The sequence below is a fragment of the Hypomesus transpacificus genome, chromosome 2 (assembly GCF_021917145.1).
Source record: "Hypomesus transpacificus isolate Combined female chromosome 2, fHypTra1, whole genome shotgun sequence".
Classification (NCBI taxonomy): domain Eukaryota; kingdom Metazoa; phylum Chordata; class Actinopteri; order Osmeriformes; family Osmeridae; genus Hypomesus; species Hypomesus transpacificus.
Window position 1 is genome coordinate 10770362 of NC_061061.1, and position 10780 is coordinate 10781141.

At 46.9% G+C, this 10780-nt stretch overlaps 1 protein-coding gene across 1 annotated transcript; it reads right to left on the reverse strand.

Moving 5' to 3' along the window:
* Positions 1-158: 158 nt before the first annotated feature.
* LOC124478000 (matrilin-2-like) lies at positions 159-9884 on the reverse strand. Its single transcript, XM_047036090.1, has 12 exons — positions 9714-9884; positions 8081-8235; positions 7320-7892; positions 6975-7097; positions 6680-6805; positions 5654-5776; positions 5310-5432; positions 4227-4349; positions 3607-4017; positions 1799-1951; positions 804-896; positions 159-631 (listed from the first exon to the last, which is right to left on the reverse strand). Exons 2-12 carry the CDS (start codon positions 8232-8234, stop codon positions 576-578), a joined length of 2058 nt encoding a protein of 685 aa, XP_046892046.1. The 5' UTR covers position 8235; positions 9714-9884; the 3' UTR covers positions 159-575.
* Positions 9885-10780: the final 896 nt, after the last annotated feature.

A 10780-nucleotide genomic window follows, 5' to 3' on the forward strand; every position in this document is an offset into this window, starting at 1 on the left:
TGTTGAAGGTAATGAGGCTACAGTGTTGCAAAGAGTTCGTCGAAACAATGTTGCCATCTAGTGGGGAAAACAGCTAATGCAATACAAAATATATACAAATCACGTAGGCCAACTCGTGTGTATTAAAATCTAGAACATGTTAAAAAATGTCAACAGAATGACTAAATAAAAGCTTTTATTTCGGATGTACAAAATGCTTTTACTTTGACTTGTCATCATACAATCATGTATACAAGTATACATTTATGCTTGAGTAGGAAGTGTATTACATTTGTTTTATAAAACCTGTTGTAGATACATTTTCTAGGCCTTACTAACCATACAAAAATACACTATGCCAGAATGTTTACAAATATACCATAATTTAACAGCTGTTACAGCAGAAAACGAAGATAATATGTCTCACAGGAAATGTCCAAGTGTTATCCTTATTTAACTCCAGGAGGGTTCATTTTACTCGTTGGGAGTTTATAAAGGTCCACACTCATCATAGGAACTTGACATCCTTGAATGTGTTACTCCGTTCCCAAGGCTTGATGATAGAAACGACTGGGTGTAGCTGCATGAACAGTTCTTCACTTCTGTCCCAGGCGAATCTCCAGAGTTTCTAGCTTATTCGACACAAGTTCAAGTAAACAGGCGATTAAGGAAGATACCGGTAAACAAATATTCAGAAGACTATATAAAGAGATGTCGGCCCGGGGTTTAATGTGTCCCTGGGCTGGAAGTAATGATGTAACCTGTGTATTTGATGTTTTTTAATAAATCTATCAATTAATCAATACACGGACTGTGAAGGATATTATTCTGGGCGAGTTTCTTCAGCTTTTCCGTCACCTGGTTCTGGAACAACAACACGTTCTCACACTTACACATCTCTTCACCTGACGGCTTGTCTGGGAATAAAAGAGAAATAGGCTATCAATAAAATATATTTTGGGGAAAATAGACATGGAGGAAAGGATGGTTAAATAGATGTGAAATTGGGTTAATCTCAGATTAATAGACCACAGCACAGCGTCTTTGCTCTATTCTCTAACTTTCTACACAAGGCCAATTTAAAACTACAGTGAATTGCTATAGGCCTACTGTAAAAATGCACACGGTTCAACACACCACTTTTTGGATCGATGTGCGGACGTGGGCACACTAGGGAAAACAGGATTCAGCCATGCCTTCTACTCTGTTAGCGCTATACATATTTAACCTCCAAGAGGCAGCAATGTTCACATTTTCAAAGAACTGAGCGATGGTTGCAGCTACATTTATGTGGAAAATAGTGAGCAGAAGGAAGACCTATCAACATCCAGTGATTCACGATAGCTATATATCTAAATATATATTAGATTTACCATATCTCAATCAAAATATACATAGGCATATACTATGAGGCAGTAAAGAACATTTGTACTATTTCACTGTGTGTGGTATTACATCCGGAAGTAAAATGGCAACTGGCTCATGGAAAAACAGATGACTGTTGACATTTTCCCAAGGCACTGCACATCCTTAAGAAACATTTTAACCGCACAGAGCATAAATCTGCGACACACTGAAGTTCAGTAGAAGGCGAAGACTCCCCATGGTAGAGGGAGAAACACAACCTATTCTTCAAGAAACCTTTTTCTCTTCTAATCTGTGTTTAGACTTATTGTAAGTCTTTTAACAATACTAGTAGTCAAGTCGTTGTAAAATTGATTCTTAATAGTTGATTTAAGTACATTTCTCATTTGTTCAGGAAAAGTATGAGATGGGGGGGCTTGTGGCCTAATGTTCTGTTTAAACTGGTTGTGGTTACCTTTACATATCCTTGACTTCAGTTTGTTAGTTATTTCTCCCATGCGGCTGAAGTCTTCAGCATAATACAAATGCTTCTCGTCTGGCTCTGATGCAATCTCTCGGAGTTCCTCCTCGATAGCCTTGCCCACTCCAAGGGCATAGATGGTGATACCTGCAAGAGGAGAAACAGCAGACTCTTAGACACAATGCTGTGGAACAGTATTCATACAGCTTTCCCAAGCCATTGTGTTCCACTTCTAGAATAAGATAAGGAGATATAGTCAACGGTTCTTGTGGCTGAAGTGTTCTGTACTCTTGAAGAATGCGATAGAGTAAGACAGTACTGGTGTTGGAGTTCAAGAATACAATTAGCCATTTTTCTCAGCATATGTGACAGGTTTGTAAAGGCGACATTTGCTATCTAGTCATCAGTGGCGTAACTATAGGGAGTGCAAGGAGTGCAGCTGCACTAGGGCCCGTGGCGAAAGGGGGGCCGTCCTCGATCTCACCGTAAAAGTGAGACAACCTGACCGGGCCCCTTAAGGCAATCTGACCTGGCCCCTTGCACCGCTGTAATACCGCCAATTGAGGATCACATATGATCTAGTGTTATCAATTCGCAAACATTTCTCAATTATGGTGTCAGTTATTCAGAATTATGAGCTATCACCTGCCCAATAAACATTTTAAAAACAGTCAGTGTTAACAACAGCAAATAATTAATTTTTCCTCATTTGCCTTTTGCTGAATAAAACAAATGTCGTTTTTATTAAGTAATATTGCCCTCGAAAAATAGCAAGGATGTCTGGGTAATATTGTTGTCAAATATTCCCGCCCACCCACAAACGATTGTTCCCATCCAGTTGTTGGAATACCACAGACAGTTGTTGTTGGGATACTACAGTTGTGTTGCATTAGCGTTTTGAAGCGAATTAGGCTACCCCATGCCATGCCCTTTAACATAAAAGTGGCTCCAGAAAGCGGCAGGAACGAAAAGAGCAAGATGTAAGGATGGCAAAGCTGTCAAAACTATCCTCATTTGGATTGTGGCGAAGCGTGTTGAAGAGGACGCTACGTCTGACCCCCAGCCCGGCAACAGCAATGAGTGTGAAACTCAGCCACCAGGGTAGGCTAATAATTACATAACCTTTACTGTCTGGTATATGCAGTTGACATGGCTATTAAAAGTCATAAAAATGCATATATAGGCCTAGGCTACCAGGCAGCGGCCAGGTTAGATATAGTAAACTGTGCAGGATGTAGTCGGAAAATAGCTAAAGCTAGATAGACTAAATGTAAACTAGCATATCTAACGAACATAAAATTAAATATTCACCATCGAAGTGACTGTTTTTTTTTACTAGTACCCAGATAGCACACATGACAGATCGAAACGTCATTCATAACGTCGGATAAGCCTCGGTAAATGATCAGATTTTCTTCTCATCTCTGTGCTCTATTTCAAACGTCGCAGATACGTCGGCTCATGACTGACTGTTCCATTATTCTCATTCCGTGTTGTAGCAAGCATAATCTAGAGCCAAAGACTCGCGAGTCAGAGCCGTTCACTTTTAAAAAACCGTAATCTATCTTCACATAGAAGGAGCAGTCGTTACCCTTAATTGTACATTATGAGTAGCCTAAATTTCCTTGCGCATCGCTAAACTGAAAACTCAATAATTTCGCCTGACGATAGGTCGGTAAGCGGCCCGTTGGTGAGATCTGCACTCGGGCCCGCCAAGTCCTTGTTACGCCGCTGCTAGTCATCCTTGCATGGGTGCCCATCCGGATCACACAGGAAGTCTACCGTTCTGTCCTGACACTTACCGGCGTCCTTAGCCTTGGCAGCCCACTTCGAGACGTCATCCTGGGATCTCCCGTCGGTAAACACGATGGCAACACGAGCGATGCCCGGCCTGGCGCCCTCCTTGGTGGAGAAGCTGTACTCAAACATTTGACGGATGGCCGACCCTGTCATGGAGCCTCGTCCCATGTACTGGATGGCCGACACGGCCTTCTTCACCTCCTGGCCTGAGGTGAACTGGGCCAGGGTGAACTCGGTCCGGACCTTGGTGGAGTACTGCAGCAGGCCCACGTGGGTCCCTGCAGCAGACACCTCCAGAGAGTCCACGATGCCGTTGACAAACTGTTTGACCAGCTCGAAGTTGGAGGGGCCGAGGCTTTTGGAGCCATCGATGATGAACATCAGGTCCATCACTCCGTCTCCACAGTCTGGCTCTGTCATGAACACACACACACACACACGTGAGCACACGTGCAAGCACACACACATACACACAGCATACAACCAGGCAACCCATGGGTGATAAAAGCATGATGAAAATAACTGGAGGTTTTGATGGCATAGGTTAAGTAAAAAAAAAAAACATTCCCCATGACAATAACATTGTTGTGTGTTAACAGATTTAGATAAAGCAGTTCAGTACTTTTGCAGCTCTTGCCGTCCTCCCCCAGTATGAATCCTTCAAAGCACTTGCAGCTGTAGGAGTCAGGTGTGCTGACACACAGATGCTCACAGCCATGGTCCACCGACTGGCACAAGTCTAGACCTGGGACAGAGTATAGGAGGAAGGGAGGAGGGGAGGAGTGGAGGACGGGGAAGGGAGGAGAGGAGAAGGGAAGGAGGGGGGAGAGGAGGAAAGGAGGAAGGGGGGAGGGGGAAGAGGAGGAAGGGAGGAGGAGAGGAGGGGGAAGAGGAGGAAGGGAGGAGGGGAGGAGTGGAGGACGGGGAAGGGAGGAGAGGAGAAGGGAAGGAGGGGGAAGAGGAGGAAGGGAGGAGGGGAGGAGGGGGAATGGAGGAGGGGAGGAGGGGGAAGGGAGGACGGGAGGAGGGGGAAGGGAGGAGAGGAGGACGGAAGGAGGGGGAAGAGGAGTAAAGGAGGAGGGGAGGAGGGGGAAGAGGAGGAAGGGAGGAAGGGATGAGGGGAAAGGGTGGAGGGAAGGAGGGGGAAGGGAGGAGAGGAGGAGGGGAAGAGGAGGAAGGGAGGTTGAGTATAAATGGGTAGTGAGTGGTTATAGTGAGATGGGTATGTTTTTAGACTGAAGTTTGGTTTGAATACATAATACCTAATTTACTTTCACATCCAAGCCCATCGTGTCTGCTTCTAAACATTAGAGGGCTTACAGTTCAAAAGTACGACCTTATATAAAAGTTATTTTTCCACACAAATCCCGATAATTTGTCTGTGCCTCGTGACTATTCAAGTAGAACATGCTGTCTCCCTGGTGTTATGTCCAGTGTGTATATATCCTGTCTGATGACAAAGAGACTCTAAACTTCCTGTCCTTTTCAGCTGCCCAGCAACTGTCATTCAGAGCAGAATATTCCTCTTAATCCGTCAAAAAAGCGGGGTCTGGATTGGAGGATTATCGCTGACCTAACATCCCGTCCAATCAAATGACGTAACACATAAGTACCAGGGTGAAAAAACACTGGGTGGCAGAGTTTCGGAAGGGCCCGCAGATCCCTGAAGACAGTGTACTTGTTAGACAGTGTGTCAGAGACTTACTTTTGCAGGTCTTCCCATCTGGTCGAAGCATGTAGCCCGTCCTGCATTTACACTCAAAGGACTTGTTTGTGTTCACACACTCATGTTCACAACCATGGGTACCCAGGGCACAGTGGTCTATCTCTGGAAGGCAGGATTTAGGAAACAGACATGACATCACAGACGGCAGAGAAAGGACAGGAGGATGAGGGTCAGAGAATCCTCCCAAAACGTTGAGCAGTGTTCACATTCTCATCTCTCAAACGTCTGTTTAGTTGCTTCAGAGACATTATCTGAGATCTACATTCAGGAGACAGGTGGACGTTTAATAGGCAGGGGCGCCCAGGAAGGGGAGCTGAACTCACTGCTGCAGGTCTTGCCGTCCAGGTTGAGGACGTAGCCCTTCTTGCAGCGGCAGACGTAGGACTCGGGAGTGCTCACACAGTCATGCTGGCAGCCATGGTTCCCCAAGTCACAGTAATCTATCCCTGAGGGGGGATGGTTTAGCTCCAGTCCACAAAAAGTGCCAACTCTTGACATAAATCCAACTCAATTTTTCAAGCCTGATATACGTATTTGATCAAAGTCTAATTGGGTCAAAGACGGGACTTGGCCAGATCAGACAGTTTATATCCAGTTTACAGAGTCCTGAGATTCTAGTACAGCCCACATATATGAATTTATAGGACGCCCCACCATTTACTGTAACCCAAAGCCAATAAAACCTTTTATTAAATCAAACTAACGCTTTTCTGTTCTGGCTTCTCTGAATTCTGACACCATGAATACACACTCCCCCATATTTCAACAGCTGCTTAGATGATTGGAAAAGCTCACTTCCTTTAGGAAATCTCTCCCACTTTAGTCGTTCACCCTGGCTTCCACACACACAGAGAGAGAGAGAGAGAGAGAGAGAAGCAGGAGAAGTTTCCAGCTGGGGGTGGGTGGACAGGCAGGCCCCACTCTGGCATCACCCTGAACCCAATAATACTATGTTTGGATTGGACGGCTCCAGGGACGTCTACCCTTACAGAGACCTGGTTGTGTTGATGCCATTACAGCTAGGGTTGGGGTTAGTTACAGCCAGGTACTGTAGCACTACAATGACAGATCTTTGTGTGTACAGTTGGGCGTTCAGTCAGTTCTAATTACAGGTTCTGCTCACTGGATCAAGAGTAATAGAGAGAGAATAAAAGAGAGAGAGAGACAAGGGGAAGTATATGGGGAACACACGCTGGCTAAAAGGGGACAAGCCTACGAGGCTGCAATAAAACAATCAATATAAATCTATATAATAGCATGAGACAACGATGGATTTTTCTAACATCATTCTGCACTCCAAAGTCTCCCACAGAGACAGAAGGAAGGCAGGGAAGCTGCTTGGTTCTCACTCCTGCATGTCTTCAGGTCCTGGTTGAGTTCGTACCCCGGCCGACAGCGACACTCGTACCTGGCCTCCGGCAGGTTGGCACAGATGTGGGCACAGCCATGCTCCACCACCGCACACAGGTCCTCCGCTAGGGCACCCCAAAGGCAGACACAGGGTTACTCCTCCACTCACTGGTCATACTATTATTGGTGTTGTGACGACGACTTACGCCGAACAAACATAGTAACGTTATGTAACACGATGGTTGGGAGTTCAGGTGACGTTGTTGTCGGGGTAACGCAGTAGGTGTTGCACACCTTTGCAGGTCTTGCCGTCGGGGTTGAGGGTGTAGCCCTTCCTGCAGCGGCACATGTAGGAGGCCGGGGTGCTCACACAGAGGTGATCACAGCCGTGGTCCACCACGGAGCAAACGTCTGTGTCTACCACACACAAACACACAGAAAAAAGGCTATTTTTAGTACGTAAGTGGGGCATGAAGAGGGATAGCTTTGGTACTACAGACTGTGGCGACTACCGAGAGAGGAGGGAGTGAGAGAGGGAGAGAGAGAGAGAGAAGACGGGGAGAGAAGAGAGAAGACAGGAGAGAAAAGATGGAGGATAGTGAACCATCAGGTCCTTCAGACAGAGGACGACCTCCTGACCTCCACACAGCTTGGACTGGAAGACGGAGGTCAGCGTCTCGATCTGGCTGAAGTTGGCCACCAGGTGGACGTGCTCCGAGTGGGGCTCGCTGCCCATGGCCCTCAGCGTGCTCATGTCCACCCTGCCCACCCCGATAGCGAAGATCTGAATCCCCGCCTTCCTCGCCTCCGCCGCCACCTCCTCCACCGTGTCCTGAGGCCGCCCGTCTGTCACGATCATGGCGATCCGCGGGATGTGCATGTCGGCCGGCCGCGCCCCCTCCGCCTCGGAGAACGCCGTCTCCATGGCGTACTGGATGGCCAGGCCCGTCATGGTCCCCGTGGCCAGGTGCTCCATGGTGCGCACAGCGGCGTCCACCTCGCCGTTGGTGGCGTAGGTGGCGAGGGAGAACTCGTTCTGGACCACGCTGCCGTACTGCAGCAGCCCCACGCGCGTGGCATCGGGCCCGACGTCCAGGAAGCGCAGGATGTTGGCGATGAAGGTCTTGACCTTCTCGTAGTCGTGGGGACGCACGCTGCGCGAACTGTCGATGATGAAGACAAAGTCCAGAGGCTTCCCTTTGCACGGGCTCCCTGGGAGACACATGGAAGGCGTGTTCACGTACACTCACATGTACAAAGGCTTGGATAGAAAGACATACACAGTGGCCCACTGTCCAAGCACACGCACAAACACATGACAGGCAGACACACAAACTCACACACACGCACATGGTTTATCTGCAGTGTTCCACTCCAACACTAAACACACTTGGTATTACCTGGGCTCCTCTGACCCCCAGGCTTGTTGGTGTCCTCAGAGACCTCCCTGCCCCTGGACACCTTGGAGGGCTTGGAGCGGAGTCTGTCTCTGCCCTCCACCCGGGCAGCGTAGCAGCAGAGCAGGCAGAAGAAGCAGAGAGCCAGGCTCCTCATCCTGCCCGGGGGAGCCACACAGGAACAGGGGACAGAGAATTACCAGCAGCTCAGTCGGAAGGCTGAACACAATCACTGACAGACATCGGCTGACTGGGGTTGAGAGTAAGATGTTGTGTCAGTCAGACAGCCTGTCAGCCAGTCAGTCAGAGCGGGGTTATAAATAGCGAGGACTTTCACCTGTCCCGCTTGACTACCCAACTTTGGATTTCATTCCTGACCCACAGGAGTTGTCACGGCTTGTCTCCACAGCGCTAGTCAGGCGTCAGAGCAAAAGCTAGTTCTTGATGTTATATCAAAGCTCTTCTCAGAGAGGAAAACAACCCAGCCAGGTCGCCTGGAGAGCTTTGTCATATGACATCGAATGGAGTGGACACCCTGTCGGCTGAGTTTCAGATGTTGTGGGGCACAGGTGGATGGAGGGATTTAAAACAGTTTGTAAGTTGCCTGAGACTGTTCCTCTCTCTGGTCTCGGGGGAGCCATCTTTTCCTGCTCCTGAGTGCACGGTCCATCTCCTACTAAACCTCCACAGCCTGCTCCCACTTCAGCACATGCAGGGCCAGGCCTCTAGTCCTCTCAAATTCAATTCAATTCAATAATGCTTTATTGACGTGAACGGGTGAGCATGGTTGTCAAAGCCATATAAGACTGAAGAAATATATAAAATATGATACATAAATATAGTCTCTCACTGAATCCAGGGCTCTTGTGCATTCTGGAACTGTTCCATGCAGAATAAATAAAAGAAGTTTGCAGGCTAAATGCAGGGTTGGAGTTCTGGGGTAGTTCTGGGGATGTTTACGACTGCCTGTGACCTGGAACTGTCAGGGGTCACACACCAATGAAATGTTAGGTGCTGTTAACTTCTGGATGAGCATTTGGAAGCTCTACTCGAAAACAATTACAGATGGAACCCACATCATGGTTGCCTGTCTATCCAATCATGTGTTTAATTCTGAGCATGAATGAGTACATACAAAACTTTACACAGCCTCGTGAAACATCTGGGAAACTAAGTCAGCAACACATGGCAACACATGGCAGCAACACATGGCAACATTTCCAAGTGTACATTCAAGATGCCATTTCATAAAAAAGTAATGATGTTTAAAAGAACACGTTTCTGAGTGAAACAGAGCATTCCAGTGTTGACAGAGGCTGTTTTCTGTTTTGTAAACATTGCATTTCTAATGGCTTTTCAGGCTGCTGCAGTTGGAAATCTGAGAAAATCCATCTGATATCAGAGCTGCTGGTAAGCAAACGCACAGTGAAACAGGTGTTCAAAGATATTCTGTCTTATTCACAATTACCTCTACAGATGTAGATAGTCACAACTCTCAAATGAAAGACATTACATTTATCTAGATTTAATTACTATTACTGTAAATAACAATTTAGTAAATCATGAATTGCAAGCTGTTAAAGTTAACAAAGTAATGAGACAGCATAATTATTTCCATTGGAATAATGTATCTTACCTTGCTGCCAGAAGAGATATAGAGATTGTTGATTGAACTGTTCTGTCCAGAGAGAGGTGTGGGAGACCAGTGTGGGTCCACCTAGGAGTTTGCACAGTCTGCAGCTGGACACTCCTGGTCTTGGTAAGCAGATGTTCTTCAGCTCTCTCTCTCTCTCTCTCTCTCTCTCCTCTCTCTCTCTCTCTCTCTCTCCTCTCTCTCTCTGTCTCTCTCTCTCTCTCTCCCTCTCTCTCTCTCTCTCTCTCTCTCTCTCTCTCTCTCTCTCTCTCTCTCTCTCTCCTCTCTCTCTCTCTCCTCTCTCTCTCTCTCTCTCTCTCCCTCTATGTCTCTCTCTCTGTCTCTTGCTTACTCTCTCTCTCTCTCTCTCTCTCTCTCTCTCTCTCTCTCTCTCTCTCTCTCTCTCTCTCTTCATTCTCAATTTCTGCTGTAGACTATATAGCCCCCAACTTCTCCTAACCTCCTCTCCTCCACTCCTCCACTCCTCCATCCCTCCATCCCCACCCCTGCATCCTCTCTCTGACGCCATATCTAACTCTCTCCTCCCTCTCTCCTCCCTCTCTCCAACCTGTTTACTGCGAGTGATGATTGAGTATCATGGACCTCATCTGTCTTTGTGGTTGTGAGCCACAAGGATTTCACTCAGTATCACAGTCCTTACCGAGTAGTCAAACACATTTTGAACAATTTGATGCCGAATGTTAGTTTTACATACATCATAAGCAATGAGAACCCCTCCATGTTCACAAAGTATAAAAACACAAGAGTTGCTTTAAATAAATGAATACACTAAGGATATCCTATCTACAGGGGCCACACTGGAGTGAAAAGGGGTGATTGTAACAAAATGGGCTGTCTGCATGATCTCACCATCACCAAGAGAAACGGTAGCAGTTACTGTAATGGAAAGAGGTTGTAAGCGGTGCTCCCCACTTACTAAACCACCAAGAGAACACTCAACAAAGATGTTATATTCTACTGCTTGTGTGTTTCCAGGAGAAACCGTTTCCATGGAACTGTTATCCATGCAAGATAGATAGATAGTGAGGTTTAAAACAGATGCCAAAGTC